This window comes from Aptenodytes patagonicus, chromosome 1, assembly GCF_965638725.1.
Source record: "Aptenodytes patagonicus chromosome 1, bAptPat1.pri.cur, whole genome shotgun sequence".
Taxonomy (NCBI): Eukaryota; Metazoa; Chordata; class Aves; order Sphenisciformes; family Spheniscidae; genus Aptenodytes; species Aptenodytes patagonicus.
This window is the reverse complement of record NC_134949.1, coordinates 120,857,342-120,879,376: the sequence shown is the minus strand read 5'-3', so window position 1 is coordinate 120,879,376 and position 22,035 is coordinate 120,857,342. Positions and strand designations below refer to the sequence as shown.

The 22,035-nt window shown below is 39.9% G+C and overlaps 1 protein-coding gene and 1 long non-coding RNA gene across 4 annotated transcripts; one reads left to right on the top strand and one right to left on the bottom strand.

Annotated features, from left to right (window-relative positions):
* Positions 1–726: 726 nt before the first annotated feature.
* LOC143167316 (uncharacterized) lies at positions 727–10,253 on the bottom strand. The gene is made up of 5 exons (XR_012996536.1): positions 9,882–10,253; positions 6,630–6,684; positions 5,744–5,910; positions 1,342–1,466; positions 727–752 (listed from the first exon to the last, which is right to left on the bottom strand). It is a non-coding gene; the product is annotated as an uncharacterized LOC143167316 (long non-coding RNA).
* Positions 10,254–10,508: 255 nt separating this feature from the next.
* CCT8 (chaperonin containing TCP1 subunit 8) lies at positions 10,509–21,815 on the top strand. 3 transcript variants are annotated; one of them, XM_076352556.1, is made up of 16 exons: positions 10,509–10,590; positions 11,640–11,730; positions 12,339–12,418; positions 13,606–13,755; positions 14,029–14,209; positions 14,947–15,008; positions 15,705–15,842; positions 16,279–16,457; positions 17,436–17,502; positions 17,584–17,671; positions 17,782–17,897; positions 19,244–19,315; positions 19,524–19,688; positions 20,130–20,249; positions 20,810–20,908; positions 21,576–21,747. In XM_076352556.1, the coding sequence occupies exons 1-15, from the start codon at positions 10,531–10,533 to the stop codon at positions 20,900–20,902; spliced, it is 1,662 nt and encodes a 553-aa protein (XP_076208671.1). In that variant the 5' UTR covers positions 10,509–10,530; the 3' UTR covers positions 20,903–20,908; positions 21,576–21,747. The 3 variants fall into 3 exon arrangements, with proteins under 3 accessions (XP_076208671.1, XP_076208680.1, XP_076208690.1); XM_076352565.1 differs by having other exon boundaries at positions 20,810–20,934; XM_076352575.1 differs by lacking the exon at positions 20,810–20,908 and having other exon boundaries at positions 21,576–21,815.
* The last annotated feature ends 220 nt before the right edge of the window (positions 21,816–22,035 follow it).

Sequence of the window (22,035 nt, the reverse complement as noted above, 5' to 3'; positions counted from 1 at the left end):
TGGGACACTGACAACACAAAGTAGGGTAAGGACAGTAAACTGCTTATTTTTCAGAGGGGGCAAATAGCACTTTAACTTTGTTCTTCCTAAATAATTATCCATGCCCCTGGGGCTGACTGCAAATGAAGGACCAAGCACTACCATTTTGTCATTATTAATGCCAAGCTCTTCCTCTTATCACATGACTTTAATAAGGAAAAAGCAGATATGCTTGTGATCTAATGCACAGGACTAAGCCAGTGATATTAATACTCCAGAATATTCCCATATTAAGTCACCCACACAATACTGTTTAAGTGCAATACTGACAGGAAAGACTTGACATTATCTAATTAGCATTAGTCAAAATGACATATTGCTTCTAGAAACGACACAATATTGATATTTCTCACAAGAAAGAAATGCAAATAGGCTCTGCCATCAGTTTCTCACTAAAAAAGAATTAAAAAAATACCCAACTTTTTTGTATGATTTTGAGTACTCCACAGGGGAGAATTCCAATGGTTTTATCACTTCAACTGAAACATGTCTGCTACAGGATTTTTGACAGATTGGCAGTAATGACTCGCAAACATATTGGTTACCTTTGAAAACCCGTAATTCCAGACAACAGAGAATAAGCACTAATTCGTTAGTCACTTACACCTACTCCATATTATAAATAGAAGCAGCCGTTTAGAGAGAGACCTGCTCTTCAATGCTGCCCCTTAGAGGACACATTCGAGAAATTCATCCATCTCATGTCAAAGAGCCTTTGAAGACAATACAAGGAGAACTGTATCAGGACAGTATAATGTTGCACCATTTGAAACCTATTGACTATTTTGATACTGACTGTTCACCAGTATAGCATATTAATGTAAAACTCCTTAATCAGAGTTAATCAGGTAATTTCTTTAATAAGAAATTGCCTTTGCTACAGCAGTTTTTGTCAAAAAACAACCTCGATTCCCCATACCATGTTCATGCAAGCCCCTAATGACATCCTGGTTTCGATTTTATGATTTTCTTCATGTGGTCATCCAAGAACAAAATGATGTCTCCAAACTAAACCTGTACTGAATCTTTTTAAATTTCTTTACTCCTTTTTTTTTTAAAGCTCTGTTGGCAATACCAGCTAATTGTTTTAACACCATGAACTATATGCACGCTGCCGTAGCTCCTGCTTGAGCTCTCTAAATCCTGATTCTCATGTGAGTGACAGGAATGCCACCTTCACAGGGAGGCAGCAGGGAATACTGATCTTTAAGTTATCTGAATTACAGGCTCCTGACAAAAATGTTTAAGATTCTCATCTTGCAAAATGCAACATCTCTATCTATGTGTGAAACTTCATCATACCTTGAACGCCTTTCCTTTAGATGAGCAGTTAGATCTTAACGTCTGGTAACTGTCCATTTCAGGTGAAACGTTATGAAACACAAGACTGCCGTCTCAAGTAGCCGTCAATGGCATCATAAGAAAAACTGTAAGATATGTGGAGAAGCACATACATTTTTGGGGAAAATTGTACATTCCAAGTTGCGGTTCAGATCATCAACTTGTCTGCCATTTGAGTATTACAAGTCTTCAAACACAGTGCAAAATTAGAAAATTACTACTGACATACCTAAAATGAAAATTACTCCCGTTCCATTCACTTAGTTCCTACAGTTTTACAGCCATAAATAAAATTACAGTGGTTTAAATTGAACAAAACTAGCTATTAATAAAGCCCACAGTTCTTGAAATGTTAAATCCAGTAATAGAGTGCTGTTTACTAGAACTGGGTAGTTTGTATTACCACAGTTTAGCGGTTGATGAGATTTCAATTTTAAAGCATGGCTTTCAAAAGTTACAAAAAACATGGCATATAGACGACAGACTGCTTTTGAATTTTAAAAATGCAAAAAAGTAAAATAACCTGTTTCAAATATTTGTTCTCTTAAGACTTTTTTTACAAGCCATAATTTGCCATAATGATTACAAAATCATGAAAATTGAGAAACATTGTCTAATTTCACTTGCTGATGAAACCCCTTTTTTAAAGTTCTGAATATCCAAATATTACAAGGTTTTTCCTATTCATGTTCACACTACCACTCACAGATTTCACCATAACCACACTTAAGCCTCCTAAAACCAAGAAATAGACAGAAAAAGTTAAAGCAGTAGGTTCCTATGAGATTGTAAGATGTTACGCAGAGGATTCATTCTTTTCTCCAAGATTTCAGGGAGAAACATTGAAAGCACATATCTGGAATCCTTTAACACAGGCAACTAGAGATAGATGCACAACTGAAAACAACCTTTTCTTTAGAGCTGCTGAGAAGTCTGCAGGAGGGCTGTTGGGGTATTTGGAACCTTTTGGAACCACGTATCATACAACAGTAAAAAACCCTGTAATCCCACTTGTTCTGAGAGTTCCCTTATTTTCACCCTGTTGATGGTCCTGGGATAATTTATTATAACTACTAAGCCTGACCATAGATTAACTGAATAAGCCACACCATTACTAGTAACTTAACCTACATGATCAGTGGGTAGAATCACAAGAATTTATTTTTATTTGGTTTTTTACAGTAAAAATACTGTACATGGCACCCTTAAAAGCATACACTCTGTATTTCACTGTTTCAGCTTGGACTGTGATTCTAGCATGTAAAATCAATTATTAGGTCTCAAATCCATAATCCTTTATAAGTCTCATCAGAACAGAGCATTTTCTTTTGTAGTTCTCCTGTACATGCCAGCGGTAACATAAATTCAAGATTGAAGACAAATTGCTGGTTAGACTGTATCGTAGAGGACAGGAGGCATGGAGGCACAATGAAGTACCCCACAAGGTGTGAGTTCAAATTTCAGGGACTCTGAAGGCTTGAAAAGCAGGCATCAAACTGCTGATGAGAGCAAAGGGAGTTCACTTGCGTTTTCAAAAGCCTCGTAAATGGAATCGCACACTGCTGAATGACTGCTTTGGGTTTCCCGTCTTTCCCAAAGATATCTTTCTGAACCCTATTCCAATGTATTTTTCTGAGTTCATGCACAAAGCAAGTCTAATTGTCAAATGTCTTCTTTTATTAATAAAGCAAATTAAGTTCAAATGAAGCAAAAACATAGCAGTATGGAATCCTGTACACTCTGCCTTCCACCACTCCTTTCTGTGAAGGCGGTGGCTTCTGGGCCAACCTATCCAAAGCCTTTGTAAGTGATCAAGCAAGACAATTGCTCTCTCAGAGTTTCTGCAGGTGTTGGGAACATAGATGACTCCCTCCTACGCCCGCAACATGTTGATGTTCAAAGTAAGAGTGGTGGTATGGCTTGCTGCCACATATTGTCCCACTTTAAGCACCAGTTTAATGTCTTCTGCTGTCTCTTCGCCAGCTGGTTGACAACAAGGACATCTGCTAGTGGATCAAAATAACTGATGTGATGCTGTAGTATATGTTTTGGATCATTTTCATGCAAGAGAATGATCAGCAGAGAATCTGTCGTGATCGCACACATGGCTTACTGATGCCCATATTTTAGTCAATAGAACTCAGAAGTTGGACCATAAAGATGCATAACAAACATTTAGACATTCACTTCACTGTACTATGTTAAAAAAAAAAAAAGAAATTAAGAAGCTCAAATGTATCACAGATAACATCTATTCTTTGCAAAGCAATGAACACCTAGCCTGCAGAGTTGGTAAGATAAGCAATGCTGATGATGAAAAACAGTTGGGACAATTATCCTTCAAAAGCAAAAAAGACAGAGATGTATTTACCGCTTGATTACTGTTTCAAGTATCTTAAGCCCAATACGGGGTTTAGAATTAAATCTGGCTGATAGCCAACAAAGAAAACTACTGATGCTGCTGAGTCAGGGATGTGGTGTTGCCACCTTCACCTTGGAACTTCAATGTCTGGTAACATCCTTTTGCTTCCCTCAGCCTAGATCTCTTGTTCATCTTTCACACATTCATTGTGTAGTACACAAAGCACCTGGAGATTAAATACTTAGCAAATACACGCAAATCTGAGTGAACAAAGTAATGCAGTATTTTGGTAGCTTTACATATCATCATAGCACAGTACAAACATTAGTTCCTACTGATTAGATGTACATTATGGTGATTTTCTTATTAAATAAACCTCCAGGACATTAACTTTTCTTTTGTTGCACACATTACAACACCGGTACATTCATAATTACCTGTTTTGAAGGTGTTTATTATAAAATGTTCTCTGCTTATTCTTTATATGTAAGCTGTGTTGCACTGCTTAAATGATACTTTGGTAACTGTCCATAATTATTTTATTCATATATATCTGTTACTTTATTTTTCTCTACTCTGGAACTTAAATAGCAACGGTATAGTCTTCAACTTAACAGGTTTTTTAGGCAGTAGGTGATGTGTCTACTGTTCAGACACGAGATCGCACTTTTGGGATTTAGCATGCAATACTGGGAACAAGCCCCATGTGATAGTCCCAACTTTTGGCATGAATCCATTCCGTGGCCTTTGGCCCTTACTACACTATGGCATGATTCCCTTATTTGTACAACATGGTATAGTATCTCCTGCTTTGCAGAAGTGCACAGCATTTATTCATTAATATTTCTTTAAACACTTCAAGAATCATGTAGGAAAGACTATGCATTACTGTGTGAGCTATGATTCATAGTTACAGCTAGGAAGGTTATGCAGTGCAGGAACAAGGGCTGCAAAGGTGTCTTTGGAATTCTTTTGATTCACAACCAAACACGGATTCAGGCCAATTTCCTAGCTGCTGGCAGATATATGGGGCTGACAGAACAGCCAGGAAATAATGGGACACACAGAAGTTCCCCAGGTCATGCTGGTGGGTCACGCTCTATGCTGGCAGCAAGAAGGAGAGTGCTTTGCAGACCCTGGGCCCGATTCAGAGACAGGTGGGCCAGGAGACTCCCACTGACCTGAGTTCTGGAGAATTAATGGATTTCTCACCAGGTATATTCAGATGACACACGATTAAGAACCCTAAAGTTAATCCCCAAATAAGAATGGGTACAATATAAGAAAGAAAATTTGCAGTTACTTGGACAAGGTCTTTAAAATTATTTGAGTAGAGAAACAAAGTATTAAAAATTGGAAAAACCTCTGTCTTTGTCCTGAAGATCTACTACTGTTTTAGACCATCCTTAGAAAATGCCAGATTGGGCATCCAAGTCAAGGCATGACACAGTGAAGAAAGAAGACCACAGATCTCAGTGGCCCAGGCACCAACCAACATAAGTTCTGGTCTTGATCTCAGAATCCTACCTTTTAGCTACAGTTTTTTCTGCTTAGTGTCTGCAGAGCTGAAAGAAACACAAATCAGGAGTGGTAGTAGCTTGTTTCCAGGAGTCTGCAGGCAGTTATTTATTTTACTCTTCATGACTTCATTTGGGTGTGCTATTTCTGCAGAAGTCTTCAGCTATTCAATCCTGAGCCTGCCACCCTCTTGCAGTATTTCCTATCTTTTCTAATTACAGCCTAAAATTACTATTTTCTTCACTCCTCAGTTTGATGTTCTCCAAGTTTCCACATCCCATTGGTACTGATAAATTCTTCCCACCGCAACAATAACAGCTGAACTTTCAATAGCAATTGACTTGTATTTCCAGGTATTTCCAGGCTCCTGTGCACTCCACTGGAAAAAAGTTCCCAAATGACCACTCTGAAAACTGAAGAGAGATGTTTCTCTAGCCCTTATCTGATCCTGGATTTGACCTCCTCATGCAAAACAGAACTCACCATGTAGAAGACATGTCATTTTTGCCCAATTATGCTTTCTCTCTCATGACATCCAAACCAGAAAGACACCAGTAATTTTGCTTTCTCTCCCGAAGTAGATGCTCTTGAATTGTATTTTGGTGTGTACTGTACCAGTGCCACAGCATGATTTTATACCTTGATTGCACCTGCAATACAAAATCAATACAAACAGCATTGATTCCTTTCTGAGACTATCATCCTTTCCAATCTTGTTTGTTTAGAGGAACCTCTGAATTCTTGCCTCTTGTGCAGGCAGAATCAAACATATTGGATGCTTAACTCAGCTGGGGACTGTCATCACTATTTTAATATGTCAACATTTTCAAACAATTTAATCTACTGATCCCATGCAAAGGCAGTACTCCTCTAAAATCCCCAGAAGTGCCTTCCAGTGACTCCAGCTAACTGGATTAGCAATAGCAGAAAGCACATATACTGAGGTAAGAATACACAAATGGTAAGGAAATCTTGCTTTCCTGTCTAGCTTGCAATCCGCTGCACCAGCAAGCGAGATAAGCCCAGGATGAGGGTAGCATTTAACCCAGGAGCTGTGGACCAATTACCTAAGAAGTACTTGGTTGATTACAAGTACTCTAGTTGATTAGAGTGCTCCTTCTCATTATGTCACAAATGAGATAAGCACAATCTGGGAAAAGCTGATGTAACTGCTGCTGCTGTTACCAAGAGAATTATGTTCACCCTGAATGTTCAGCCCCATGTGGTTCACAACTCTCTGTTTCAGGTATAAGCATGATTCTCTGCAAACTAGGTATGGTCCTCAGGCTTCGCTCAATATGTCACTCACATTTTTTCATTGGCCAGATGTCAGTGTTGTTGGACAAACACAGTCAGATGTTATACTCACAACTTCAGCAGGTACTTTTCTATCCCTTGCTTTCCAATTTCTCAGGTTCCCACTGCTGAATAAGCAAATAGAAATTAACATTCTGTCCTTTTTATGAACTTCCCAAGACCTTGCTAAAATTTTACCATCCTAGAATTTGACAAACATGTTCCTACAGATAATCTGGGGATTTCCATGTGTACAGTAATAGATTTTGGCTGGTGAAAGGGCAGGCAACTGCCAATAGCCAACCCTCTGACCTTTGGATGGTCTTTTAGCATGGCAATGTCTGTGCAGAATATAAATGGTGTAGATGAGTAGCTAAAAAAAGATCAAGGCCAAGTCAAAGTCATGATTAGACAGCGAGTCCCAAATATCTCCTGATTATAACAGAAAGAGATGTTTTAGTGATAGTTTAATACAGAGTAATATATATGTATATATTCATAATCACATACATATATATTTTAGCTTTAGTATAATTCTGGCTTTAAAAAATGTAGCTAGCATAAGCTTCAATAAAGGCACTGTACCATCAGAGCAGTTCCAGAAATATTAGAAGATAGCATAAGGCAGCACTGCCACAGAGAGACTGCTGCCCTGTCTCACTTCATCTTTCCTTGTGCCAGCCCAAGGCTTTGCGCAGCCATGTAGTGAGCAGGAAAGCTGAAAGCTGGCCAGGCTTCTTTTGGGTTAGTCTTAATGCAGACCAGTTCTCTAATCTGGTTCATTGCATGGATGCACAAATGTTTGGCAAGAGAGGGTTTGAGAGAAGGGGAAGGAGAATGCAGAGGTGAAACAAGCTGCCAGAGATGGGACTGCCTTTGTGGCCACTGTCCTTCCTTAAAATACTGGACCTCGAATGTGGAATCGTTGAGCAACACTGACTTTATGACTGCACTATTATGAGTAGAAGCAAACACGGGTAAATTTACTTCTCCAAGCAAAAGCAACACTTAGGAAGACGCCTAAACTGGAGTGAACTGGACAGCTGAAGTGCTGAATAAGAAGAGTTAAGTCTTTCACGCCCAAGTTACTTATTTTACTCAAGCAGAGTTGACCTAACAAGAAGCGCCATGCAATGCCGTGATGGTTACTGTTGGCCTGCGTGAGCCGACTTTGCTTTTTGCTGTAGTTCCAACATTATGCAAGCTACATTTCCTGTATATAATCACTTGAGAGACTAATTAAATAACAGGATTTTAATTATTGAAGACTTAGAAAGGGAATGTCACCTTCTTAGTAGGATGAATGCTCACAAGGTTAACACGCCACATTGCCAATAATAAACCTTGATTTAATTTCTGAGCTAGAATTTACTAAGGTTCTGACAAAGTGAATGCTTTGGAGAGGCCATCCCTGAAAAATCAGAGAACAGAGTTCAGAAGTTATGAAAAGATAAATATCCAGCCTTTCTTGTTATGGAAAGGTTATAATGAATGTAAACTTGAGAAGTGTTTTTAACAGTAAAATCCCATTTCTTTAGCATCCTACATACTATTGCCTTGATTCCTCTGTTATTTGTCTTGGTGAAAATCAAGGAAGGAGAATAATACCAACGTATACCAATGAGCACAGAAACATTTTTTAATATAAATCAATACTGTTTGGGGCATCATAATTTAAGCCCAGGTTAGCAATCCACATAGGCAAGTGATAGGATCCTACAGGAAAAGAGCCAGGGACTTCCTGGCTGAAGACTACAAAATTTCTAGGAAGCCATTTCATCATTTAACCATTCTATTTCCTATCTGGAAAAAAATGTACTCATGTTAAGTCCTGCAACAATGAAGTAGCTACATCCAGATGATGGCATGGAGAATGTAAAATATATGGTAAAAAAATGACAAAACTTTTAAGTGTTGATGAATCGCTAGAGACTTGCCTGAGGTCATGCAAGGTATTGGTCACAGAGAGCTGAAACACATCCTGCAGTTACTGATCAGCAGTCTAACCACTTGAACCATCTTTCCTCTCTGCCCTAAAATGAATGTCTCTGACTAGAATGCATTCAACTATTGATATAATGCCCGTGACTTCATGCTCATGACTATGAAAAGTCTTCTGCATTGACTTAGGAGTAAGTACCTCCTCTGATCTCCGTGGCTAACAATAGATGACAGAAGTTGCTTTATGAAATTTAGTTTCTGATATCTTGGCTGTAGAATAGGACGGACATGTCCTTCTTTCCTAGCTGCATTGTGGTGCAGATACATTGGAAGAGAGAAGAGACGGATAAATGGGCTTATGCCCCCTATGCCAAACCCCAGCACTTCTTTTCGGAAGTGCCCACTCTCCTTGGTCACGATAGTCAGGGCTGAATAGGCTCCCTCTTCTGCTTCAAGTGGCATCTGCCTCTAAGTACTTCTAGCAAAACTGCATACAGATTTTTTGAGGTTCGTTCATGGGGTGCTTTATGTAGTTTTGCTTTCTATCACCACTCCTTTTTACACTGCCATGATGTGTTACAGGTTAAAACTGATTGAATTTTAAGAATTATTGGACGGTAAAACTAACCCAACTGTATCCTCTTGACGTTCCTTAAGCAACACGTATCAAGTGATTTAATTAACCTTGCAGGCAGCCTATCTGTGCTGCAGAGGTGGAGCAACTCAGTCTCTGTTGGGTTACAGGCTCAGACACTGCATGGCCTAAATGCAGCAGTGTTATTTCTAAGGCCTTGGAAGTTCTCGTCTTGAAACAGTATGTTTGATTTTGTGTGGCACAGAAGCAAAGTTAATAAAACTTATCAAACCTAAAGCAGCTCCATACAGAAGCAGCTCCACTGTCTCCTGGCTGGACTTCTGCTACTTGTAGAGATGTCAAGGTAAGCCGCCAAAGTACTCTTCAGTGTGTCCTGCAGCACACATATTACTTGGGATTACCCTGGATAATGAGGACTTGACTGTACTTAGTCTTCCTATCAGTACATTTTGCTTCCATTTGAACAAGTCAGGTATGTACTAAGTGAAATACTCGACTGGCGTCTGCAAAGTTTTACGACCAGTTTTTGCCATCGGTGGCAATGAAGGCTCTTAACTGTCTCTGGGACATGTATCACTAAATGCACTCGGAGAAACGCCTGGGCGACAGTATGCTGAACTCGACGGTGAAAGACTCTGAAGGAGCCAACACCAGCCACCGCCACAATACTGCGCATCACTTTGCCACATGGACGACGATTCCTAGGAAAGACCACCACCACTCAGCACCCCTGACGAAAAGAGGCAGCGAGTTGCATGTAGTACAATGAATCAAGCCATGCTATCTTACCTGTTTCAGAAAAACACGAACTGGGCTCTTTTCCTTCTAAATAAATGACATAAATGTTACATGAATACTGTAAAAGTGAGAGGAACCATCGACTTTGGTTGGTTTCATCTACCTAAAGCAAAACGCACAGCCACAGGACAAGCCAGTCATCCCCCCTCAAGTTAGCAGTCTCTAAACGCTGCCCGTTCTGTCAGTCTTCATGCTCTTTTAGAAACTCAGGGGCCTTTATCCGGCGGCCAGGCTGTCGGCTAGGCGGGCTCCTGGCGGGCTCAGCCGCGACCGCCAGGAGAGGAAGATGTCAGGCGAGATGGTGTTTTACGGGACCCGGCTTTCAGGAAACCCTTCCGGCTGAGGAGCCAGGGCTCCGCCGGAGCTGGAAGCCGAAGCCTCAGCGCCGCCCGCCGCCAGCTCCGAGGCGAAGCAGGAAACACAGGCCGGCCACCGCAGCGCCTGGCGGCTGACGGCTGCCTGCGCCCCGCCCCGCCATCGACCTTCCCCGGGAGCAACTCGTCCTGCCTGCGGACAGCCCGCCTGCCCCATCGCGCCTGCGCGCGCCCTCTCTCCCGCCGTCCCCGGCGCACGGCGGTGTCTGGCAGGAGCGGAGCGGAGCGGAGCGGGGCGGGGAGGAGAGGAGAGGAGAGGAGAGGAGATGGCGCTGCACGTCCCCAAGGCCCCGGGCTTCGCCCAGATGCTCAAGGAGGGGGCGAAGGTGAGAGCAGCGCCGGGCAGGCGCTGTTCCCTCAGGAGGATGGGGGGCAGGAAGTCTCCGCGTGGCGGCGCGGGGAAGGTTCTGGAAGGCCGGCGGGGCCCGGCGGCTCCACGCGTCCCGCGGGGCGGGGGCCCGGGGGGCTTCGCGCTCCCCGCCCCCCGGCTTTGGTCCCCTCGGCGGCCGTTGCGAGGCGGGGGCGGGGACGGGGACCGGGATCTGCCCCGCGCCGCCGTTCAGCGCGCGGGCACGGGGCGGCGGAGGGAGGAGGGCGGCGCCTGGCGCACGCGGCCTTCGAGAAGGGTGGGGATGCCGGGGCCGGCATCCCCTCTCCCCTCCCGTCCCCCCTGCCCGGAGGCGCTGCTTCTGCTTCGCGGCGCCTCGGGGACGCTCGGTGGGTTCCCGCCGCTTCGCAGGCCGCCGGCCGGCCGGCCAGCGTCCCGGGCGCCGGTGCTCTCTCCCGAGCTGCGCGCCTGCCTCGTGCCTTCGCTGTAGAAACGATGTGAGGAGGGCGTTTCGTTTGGAGAGCTGCTGCAGGTGGTGGTCAGCAGAATGGCACCGGGGCCTGTCCACGTAGCTGTTCAGAAGCCTCCTGCTTGTTATGTGTATATGCTTTGACTCTTTTCTCTTACTGTGCCTGTAAGAAAAGCGCCGTTGCCAGTATTGTAGAGTAACGTGATACTTTCCACATACGCCCTTTCCGTAAATCCGTTTTCATCGTATTTAATGTTAATATAGTGTAGATTTTGGTAGCAGTCAAGGACTGTGCCTGATAAAGCAGAAGCTTTCTTTGAAAAAGCAGACAGAAAGCAAGCAGGGTTTGCTGGTTTGTTTTTTTTTTTTAATTGCAGTGTTTGAATGTAGAACTGGGTTAAATGATTTTTGGGTAAGGTTTAGTTTCCGTTTAAACTTTAAGTGAAATACCAAATCTTAAATTAATCAAAAACTTTCATGGACTCCGTAGATTATTGCTGCTTTGATGAGAAATGGCTGGTTCATCCCTTTCTTTTTTATTAGAAGCCTAATTCTGAGCAGAACGTTTTTCTTTTTAGCATTATTCAGGACTAGAAGAAGCTGTCTATAGGAACATCCAGGCATGCAAAGAGCTTGCTCAAACCACCCGTACAGCTTATGGACCAAATGGTAAATAAATCCTAAAATTATTGTAGTGGTTTTGAGCGAAATGTTATGTTTGAAGCCTAAACTTGCCTCGACAAAGAAGCAACTGTTGTTTCTTGAGGAAACATGTTGGACTTGCTCGAGAACTCTAAATGTAGTCTTTGTGGCTATACAGATGAGACTTTGTTTGGTTAGCTCTGAAGTTATGCACAATGTACCTGCCTTTGCCAGGTTTTTGTACCAGTTACTGTGTCCTCTTTGCTGTCTTACTGCTATATGAAAGACCTACAAAAATTAAAGGAAATACAATAACTTGGTAAATAGTTGTAATGAACATGACCATACTGTGTCTGGTCAGATGTACCAAAACAGAAAGTGTTCTCCAGTATCGATTAATTAAATGATGTGCTAGTATTTCTGAAGAGAAAACTGCTTATTCAGAAATTATTGATTTCTCCTTAATGTAACACACTCCCAAGCGTTATTTTGCAGAAATCTTTTCGGTTCTTAAATTACTAATAGGGCTAACGTTTTAACGTGTAAGATATACCTGAAAGTTATGAAACAGTATCTGTGTACAAAGTGATGCTTGCCTAATGAATGATTTTTAATTTTTTTTTTTTTCCCGTTAGGAATGAACAAAATGGTTATCAATCATCTGGAGAAGCTTTTTGTTACAAACGATGCTGCTACTATCTTGAGAGAGCTGGAGGTAAGTTTTCTTGCTTCAGAAGATGTCAGTCATGAACTAGTGTTTCTATTCATGGGCTGCTATGGTTCTGAATGTTAATAAGGAAATACATGTCATCCTGCCAGATGATTTACATGTGTAATTTTGTAAATCATTTACATTTTTCACTGGATGTGAGTGAAGTCAATGGGCTGTATCCACAGTGAGGGCTAGAACTCTTTTGTAAAGCAGCATTAAGTAGTTGCAGGAGGTGCTTAATAATCGCCTACTTTTTTTCCCCCCCAAACCAGTGTAGATTTAGAAGAGGGTATGTCTAGACAATACAGTGTTTGGAAAACTCTGAATGAAATAGCTGTTGTGTTAATCTCAAAGTGTTGGTGGTTGCCATGTTCTCTCTGCTTAGAATACGTTAATTGGATTTAAGAAGCTGAGGATATAGCAGCGGCATCCTGTGAATACATAAAAAGTGTGGAAAGACTGACCTGTCCTAACTTTTTCTCTTACTATCAAATTCATGTTTGTATCACAGCACAAATAATGTTTTACTGAATTCGATACTTACTGATAGAAATAGTATAAGTATTAAGTATTTCCTTACTTAACACACTGTGTTAGTGTTTGGTGTAAGTAGAATAACTGTGGAAGTCTCAGTTATGTTTTAAAAAAGTAATCTGCAGATTACTTAATCTAATAAGTCTTGCATGTTACTTTCTGGGATAAAATGACAGCTGCTCTAATTATATTCAAGAATACATTTTTGTTGCATTTCTTTGAAAGAAAGGGGAAGCAGTTGATCTTCAAGCAGAAAAAACACCAGAATTAAACTGTAATTTAGGCATCTACTTTGCGTATTACACAAATGAATTCAGCTTGAAGACCTAAACTTCAGGCTGCTTTCCTGTTGCAGAGCTTGATTGTGAAGCCACTGCATCCTGTAAAAATAGCACAGAACCAACGTCAAGGATGCCTAATTCATGTTGTAGGGGAAGTGTTCAGGTCTCTGATTTTAGTGGGTTTTTTATATATGTTTGTACTTTTGCTTATTAGGGAAGTTAGCCAATTAAGATAATCTGTGCTGCTTTCTTTGCCTTTTCTGTGCATTCTTAGTATGTTTAGATACAATTTGAAATAAGAGAGCTTATACTGGATGCACAGAACTGTAGTCTAGGTGCGATGTTAGTAACTAAGATGTGTAACTTCTTGTAAAGGTCCAGCATCCTGCTGCAAAAATGCTTGTGATGGCTTCCCACATGCAAGAACAAGAAGTTGGAGATGGAACAAACTTTGTCCTTGTTTTTGCTGGAGTTCTTCTGGAGTTAGCAGAAGACCTTCTGAGGATGGGGTTATCAGTCTCAGAGGCAAGTTACATTGTTATTACAATTCACATGGCTTGAATTCAGGTTGCCCTTGGTCAGTATTCTTGGGTCATAATATTGTGAATTAGTTCCTTCCGAACTAATTGTTTAGATAAAGATGTATGAAGAACAGTGTATGTTTTGTTGCTTGTGATTGCTTGCTTCCCTTGTAAGCTTTTGCATTTGTTTATGTTTTATGGCCCTTTGAAAAGGAGATATAAGCAGTATGAATGCATAGTGAAGTGGTGTAGTGAATATTTATTGTTTGCTGCACAGGTGATTGAAGGATACGAAAAGGCTTGCAAGAAAGCCCTAGAAATTCTTCCAGACTTGGTGTGCTCTTCTGCAAAGAACCTTCGAGATGTTGAAGAAGTGGCATCTTTGTTGCACACTTCAGTGATGAGCAAACAATATGGCAATGAACAATTTCTGGCAAAGCTTATTGCTCAGGCCTGTGGTAAGTGGACAAGAACAGATGTGTGCATGCATCTAAAAAACCAAGTAAGTTTGCTTATGATCATTAATAATGTCTTCATGTAAGATAAAAGGTATGGGTAGTTTATCAGGTTGAATTGGATGGAATGCTTTAGCCTCTGAAATGAGCATAACCTTCTTTCTTATGTTGAACTCGTCATTGGCGTTGTGGCTCAGAAAAGGCCTGTGTTTTCTACTAAACGTTTATAGAAATAGCTTTCTAGTCTTTTTAAAGCAGAAACCCATCTTTCTTCCTCTTTTATCGTTAGGAAGATGTATTACGCTTCAGATGAGTTGTTACTAGTCTCAGCCACAGAACAATGGAAGCAAGACTGTAGTTGTGTTGAGTTGTTGTTTTCTCCCTTTAGACTTCCAAGAAAAAGCTTTTGTGTCTAGCTTAAGTGTTTTCTTGGAATATTCTGGGTCAGACTTCACTCTTGAATGTACATGTGTAAATGCATATTTGGACTTAATTTAACTGAGCAGCCTGAATAGATGTTGCTTTCTGATTGCTACATTGTAAAAACAAAATTTCTGTTTCTCTTGATGCAGGTTATTAGCAGATTATAATTGCCTTAAATTTAGGCAGGCATCTCAAACCATTGAATTTTAGTACTGCAGAAAAACTCCAGGCATTATTTATGGTGTCATTGTTCTACTTTATCCATTAAGCAACACAAATTCATTCTTTGTTTCTTTTTTCTCTCTCTCCCCCAACAGTGTCTATTCTTCCTGATTCTGGTCATTTCAATGTTGATAATATCAGAGTGTGCAAAATTGTGGTAAGTTGGAAGTAGCTAGTTTTACTGTATTATTAAGGTAAACAGTTTAATGGAAGTTAATTTTTAGATCTTTGAATTTTGAAAGTGCCTTTTCTATTCTGATCTCTGTTGTGTTGTAGCATGCATAATAAGTTGTGGAAATTGGTCTTTACATTCCTTGTTTAGTGCCCAGTAGCGGCTTTCAGAAACAAAAATCATTAATGTTGAAAGTTTACACTAAATCAGATACATTAACTTAATTGTATATGGGGATGTTGATTGCATCTTTGTTGTAGAAGCAGTCGCAAGATTAGGCTAAGATGCAGGCTGGCGGAAATGTAGCGGTCTAATCTTGCGTTCTTTTTGTCAATGGGACATTAGGCCTCAGTATGGTATATAGGATTGGAACAAGCTTACATCTGCTATGAATTTCCCCCTGTGTTGTTTCCCTGCTAATAAATACATAGCAAGTTGAGCACAGGAAATGAATGTCACAGGCCTTAAGCTGGACCACCAACTAGTCTTAAAATGGGAACTGTAAGACAATGTTTGATGTTGCTAAATCAGCTTAAGTCTTATTTCTTTGTGCTACAATGAAGACTTAGGTTGCTATATTCAAATGAATGGAAGGACTGCTTTTCATAAAGGGTGGTGCAGCTTTCTGACAATAAATGATCAATGATACGACTTTCCCCTGTTCCATTTCTTTCCTTTCAGGGTGCTGGTATCTCTGCTTCCTCAGTACTGCATGGCATGGTTTTTAAAAAAGAAACTGAAGGAGATGTTACTTCTGTCAAAGATGCAAAAATAGCTGTGTATTCCTGCCCTTTTGATGGTATGATAACTGAAACTAAGGTATGTAGAAGCTCAAAATAAGTTAGATATCTATTTATGCTCGTGTGCTCTTATTTTTAGATTTAATTATAAATACTCGTGACGCTTGGTGATTGAGATATTTTTATTAATATTGAGTTCATTAGTTTAAAAAAGTTCATAGAAAACATCTGAACCTAGTTTTGCTTTACAGGGTTTTTGGGGTTGGGGAGTTGTTAGTGTTGTTGGGTTATCTGGGCCAAACTACGCGCTAGAATGTTTGAACGTCAAGGTTGTCTAGAAATGCTAGAATCGCCCTTTTTTTGACTTGTTTTACCCCGTTGCCTGGGAAGGGTGGCAGTATTATAAAATAGGATGACTTGAGGTTTATGCATAGGTTGGGAGACAGAATGGTTTGTCACAAACCTTTAGGCATGTAGTTAACACTGATTTGATAACAGTGTATGTGTTTTACTAGGGCACCGTGCTTATAAAGAATGCTGAAGAGCTGATGAATTTCAGTAAGGGAGAAGAAAATCTAATGGATTTGCAAGTCAAAGCTATTGCTGATAGTGGTGCAAATGTAGTAGTAACAGGTGGCAAAGTGGCAGACATGGCACTTCATTATGCCAACAAATACAATCTTATGTTAGTCAGGTAAGTACTAGAAGAGCATAAAAACATTTGATCTACCAGGTTTATGAAATGTACTTGCCTTATCTCTTGCCTCTAAAACGAATTAGAAACAAAATATTGCAGACTGTTTGGTTTTCTAGTGGGATCAAAATCTGAGCTGCAATTTGGCTGTTTCATAGCGTATGTTTCTTGATAGTATTTCACCTCTGTGTGACAGCTAATTGGGGAGTAACTTGTGTATATGGTACTGTTATTCTGGTTTAAGTGCCTTTATAGCACAACTGAAATCAAGAATATAAAAATTTCTGGATCTAGTAAAGAGGGATGTGGCCTCAAAGGCGTATAAGACACTACCATAATGGTTCCTCCTGGTCGCAGTCCTCATGTGATGCTTTAGTGATGCACGCATGAAAGCGTATCTCATCACTGCTAATGTATTGATGGATAGAAGAACTAATTCTTAATACTTTTCTGTCATTTTTGTGGGCCTTAAATCTTCTTATCTATCAATAAAGCATGTTTGTACGTCCTCAAAATACATTCTGCACAACATAGTCAAATTACTAGCAGCAGCTCTCATGTCTCACACAAATAAGTGGTCCTTTGTTGAAAGCTGTAACTTCATTGGCGGTGTCCAAAAAGTTCGAACTTCTGGAAACGGAGCATGATACTGCAATCTCTTGCATAACAAAGAAGGATTATTATAGAGGTGGTGTAAAGATGGATTCAAGTCTTATGCATTAGAAGATGAAGTTTGATAATTTCCATTTATTTGAACTGTTTACTTGTTTTTAAATTCTTAGAAAATAGTCTTTGCGTAGCATCCCTGAAAATAGATAATTATAACTCGAAAAAATAGATGAGCGGATTTTGTAACTTGATGCAGTAAATTTTTGTAGATGTCATTAGTTTACAAAATGCTGACGAGAATATTTACTTGTATGTGTTAATGTTTGCTCTGGAAACTTGTTATTAGAAAGACTGTTTTTGTTTTTAAAGGTTGAACTCAAAGTGGGATCTGAGAAGACTGTGCAAAACCGTTGGTGCAACAGCCCTGCCCAGACTGGTACAGACTTTTCAGATGAGTTGCAGAAGGGAGAGTACTGATGAGCGGGTTCACCTCATAACTCTTGTTTTTTCTTTCCAGACTCCCCCTACTCTAGAAGAAATGGGTCACTGCGATAGCGTGTATTTATCGGAAGTTGGGGATACACAAGTTGTTGTGTTTAAGCATGGTATGTATGTTCAGCAAAACTCCTAATACTGCCGTTCTACAAGTACGATGTTCGTATGCGTTTTACATCTAACAAACTTAATTCAGTAATGCACATGTCTGTCTGAACAGAAAAGGAGGATGGTGCCATTTCTACTATACTCATTCGTGGATCTACAGACAATCTGATGGATGACATAGAGAGAGCAGTGGATGATGGTGTAAATACTTTCAAAGTACTCACAAGGGTAAGTAACTAGACGACTTCAGTTACCAAAACTGAGCTATGGATCAGTTTGAGGCAAGACTCGTGCTTGCTTTGTGCTCATTTGCTACAAAAGCTGTAGCAGATACTTACATTATCCAAAACGCAGCACTATACCAGCTACTAGGAAGAAAATTAACTCTATCCCAGCCGAAACCAGGACAGGAGCCTTCTTGAGGTGTAGAGAAGGCTGTGTAGTATTGAGGTGTGGAGAAGATTGCTGCCAACATCCTTGTGAATATAGTGTACGTAAAAGGTGGTGCTCAGCATGTACTGCACTCAGTTTTCCAGTAATGAGCAAGTTCTTGAAGATGGATTAGTTTTACCACTTTCTAATGGCAGTCAGCTCTTTCTTAATTATTTCCCTAAATGTTTTGTAATGTTCCTTGGAAACCGGACACAGAAGAAAAACTAGATAGCTTTGTTTGTCACTGGGGATCAGGAGGAACTGGCTGGTTGCAAACTAAATTTCTAGTTCATTGGTGACAAGACATGCTTCCTCCACGTACTACAGATATGCTTTATAGGTGGAAGATCTCAGTTCTTCAGAGTTTTTTCTGAGCAGCTTTTGTGGACTTGAATATTCTTTCCTTTTTTTTTTTTTAATACAAAAGGAAATGATTGTGTATATACTCATAAGGTGGCATGCAAAAAATGTTAAACTTTTGTTTGACGCTTCATGGTCTGTACATACTAAGACATGCATATTGATTTAGAGTACAAAAACCAGCCATAGACTGTGTGTTTATGATTGTCTCCAGGAGTGGTCCTGATTTATGATGATTACTTTTCTATTTAAAAGACTGGGAGTTCTTAAGTGAATGCTGGGTTTGCCAAAGGATATACAAAATGCTTAATTAAAAAAAAAAAAACAAACCAAAACAAAAACCCCAACACCTTGTGATACGTGTTGACATATTAAACTTAGTGTACAGCAGATTGGTTTCCTGCATGATACTTCCCACCAAGTTAATGGAAAAGATGAGAAAATCTAGGGATTCTATTATTAATTAGCCAAGAGTTGAAATTACTTTTTTTTTAAAAACAAACAAACAAGAAAACCACCAAAGAACCCCAGACACAAAACCCACTGCATTATTATTTTGCTTTTTACAGAAGAAGCTGTTTTTCTGCAAAGACATTTGGAATGAATGAGTAAATTCTGGTAAATTTCTCTTATAATGCATGTTTGTTCTGAAGCAGATTCTTAATAAGTCTGCGTGGGATAAAATTCTGTTGCGTTCTTGATAGACGATATAAATTCTAAAAAGTGAAAATTAATAGGATGGCTTAAGCAAAACATTGCATTTTGGGATGGTCTGTTCACAGGATAAACGTCTTGTTCCTGGAGGTGGTGCAACAGAGATTGAATTAGCCAAGCAGATCACATCTTACGGAGAGGTACAGCAAATGGGCTTTTTGACTTTTTATTTTCTTTAAATACACACGCACGTACTTAAATACATATGTGACTTACATTTTGATATAGAGTAATATGTGTGTGTATATATGTGTATTAATGCATATAAATCAATAAAAAATGTGGGGAAAAATGCCTCCCTGTCTTACGGTTTTTGACATGCTGATGTGGTTTTCAACTTCACTTTAGACTTGTCCTGGGCTTGACCAGTATGCCATCAAGAAGTTTGCTGAGGCATTTGAAGCCATTCCTCGAGCACTGGCAGAAAACTCTGGAGTAAAGGCTAATGAGGTCATCTCCAAACTTTATGCTGTGCATCAGGAAGGGAACAAAAATGTTGGATTTGATATTGAGGTAAATAGTCTCTCACATTACTTGGTGCTCTGCAGTACAGGGTTATATTTAAAAGTACTTCTATCAGTATGAAGTATTTATAGATCAATTTAAATCATTGAAGCTCTGTGTTGCACAGTCTAGAAGAGTAACTTCTTAGAATTGTAATACTGAAGTGTTTTTTTTTTTTTCCATCGGCAAGCAGTTAAATTCAATGTAGTATAGTGGCCTTATGTAGGAGGTGAAGTGAGATACTGAACTAATGTGACGGAGAATAAGTTGTTAGTAATTACTTATTTTGTCTTCCTGCTAATGGATTAGGAATGAAGGTTTTCTGAAGAGAGAAGATGAGATTAGAAAAGCGATAACTTGTTCTGAACCTGTAACCTTGAAAACCCAGTAACTTGCTAGGTAGAAGCCTGAGAAGGTTTTGAATAATGTTTTTTTCCCCCTGTCTGATAGGCCGAAACTGCTGCTGTGAAGGATATGTTGGAAGCTGGCGTATTAGACACATACCTTGGAAAATCCTGGGGTATCAAGCTAGCTACGAATGCAGCAGTAACTGTCCTAAGGGTGGATCAGGTAAGCTTGCAAGTAATTTCGCGGCTGAACTGAAACCTTTAACTCAGCGTGCAGAACACTAATGCAAAATATGTGAATCTCCTGGGAATGCAAGGCATAAAAATATGATACTTGGAAACGTGGTTTGTTTATTTCTGAAAGCCGGGAAGTAGTTTGTTCAAGAGTTCATAATTTGGACTGTTGCAATGTTGCTGCTTCCATAGGAGCACTATTAATGTTTCGTTTTTTTTTTTTTTTTAAGATTTGACAGTTGTTAAGTTCAGATAACTTTCTGGATATGAGTATCAAGATTTAACACAAGAAACCTTCTCTCATATATTGTTTTTACATAATATTGTAATTAAATATTATGTGTAAACAATATATTGTTTTTACAATATATGAGCTCAATATTGTAAATATGTAAATAATATATCGTTTTTACAATATATGAGATTTTATCTCCGAGTAAATCCAACTTCTAGGAAAAATGGAGGTTATAATCTTATATATAAAGTTAAGATTTTTATCGTTTTTGTGGAACTTTAGCAAAAATGTATTTGCATGTAAAATTTCTGTAGATTATTATGGCAAAAACAGCAGGCGGTCCAAAAGCCCCTAAGCAACAAGGACATTGGGATAAGGATGACTGGAAAGATGAGCCTGAAAAATAGTGTGCAGTAAGCTCTCTTTCTCTAGCAGAGAGGTACCTGTGTGTGAGCACGTGCATGAGTATATTGACAAGTACATGGCAGATGATACCTTTCTTGGGGACACGTAACACTGCTGTCTCATGTGTGCCGATTGCTACATTTTGTATTTCTGCCTTTGCAAATTAATTTTACTCCTAAATCCAACTTTTCATTGGAGGGATGACAAGTACGGTTTTAGTTTTACCTTACTTGTCACTATAGCAAGTGCAGAAAATGAGCCTTTAATGTGGTAGGACTAGTGGATTTTATGCTTTTAAAGCGTGATGTTTAGCCTCAGTAAGTCAGAACAATAGCTCTGATTAATTCTTCAGCTTTCTGTAGTGTGCATCCTATAAACCAGTCACTCGTTAGCCTACTCTCTGCAGACTAACTGAAGTCTTAATTTGCATGCAAAAATGAGGTAAAAGCCCTTTTTTTTTTATATTGGGGCTCAGCTGCCATTTTCAAGAGAAAAATAACTAATTTGTGAATATCTCAATTAGATGACTAATAATATTCACTGGCTTAGGTTCAGAGTAGAGAGACGCCATGAATTTAGTGAATGCTGATGGTCGGCATCATATGGCTCTAAGTAAGAGTGGGGTAAAAGTCTGATTCTAACCTTATCTTTTTCTACTTCCCTGTTATCTTCAAGATCATTATGGCAAAACCAGCTGGTGGCCCTAAACCTCCATCAGGAAAGAAAGACTGGGATGAAGACCAAAATGATTGAATGATTTAACTCCACTTCTTAAGTGACAAGATTATGTGAGTTTTTTAATATTCCAGTTGGAGCCTGTCACGATGTTTTGCTCTGTTCCCGTTAAGTTATGAACAGTGTGTCCAATGGAGTGCAGAACTTCAGCCACTTCAATAAATGTACTCACTGTTAAAATGTTAACTGTCATTTTATTTGGACTTGGCATGCCGTGGTTGTTCCCAATATGTGAATATGTAGGCATGTAGTGGGGGTGACACTGTGTGGGTGTGGTGGGCTGACCTTGGCTGGCTGCCAGATGCCCCTTCCTCACCAGGGCAGAGGTGGAAAGTAAGTAGAAGCAGTTCATGGGCTGAGATAAGGAGGGGGAGATCACTTACCGATTCCTGTCTTCGGC

What these genes read in the sequence shown, in the direction of transcription:
- CCT8 (XM_076352556.1), top strand. Translation starts at nt 10,531, where the DNA reads ATGGCGCTGCACGTCCCCAAGGCCCCGGGCTTCGCCCAGATGCTCAAG. An exon ending in TACAGCTTATGGACCAAATG is followed by an intron (nt 11,731 to 12,338) that starts GTAAATAAATCC and finishes TTTTCCCGTTAG; the next exon opens with GAATGAACAAAATGGTTATC. An exon ending in TACAATCTTATGTTAGTCAG is followed by an intron (nt 16,458 to 17,435) that starts GTAAGTACTAGA and finishes TTGTTTTTAAAG; the next exon opens with GTTGAACTCAAAGTGGGATC.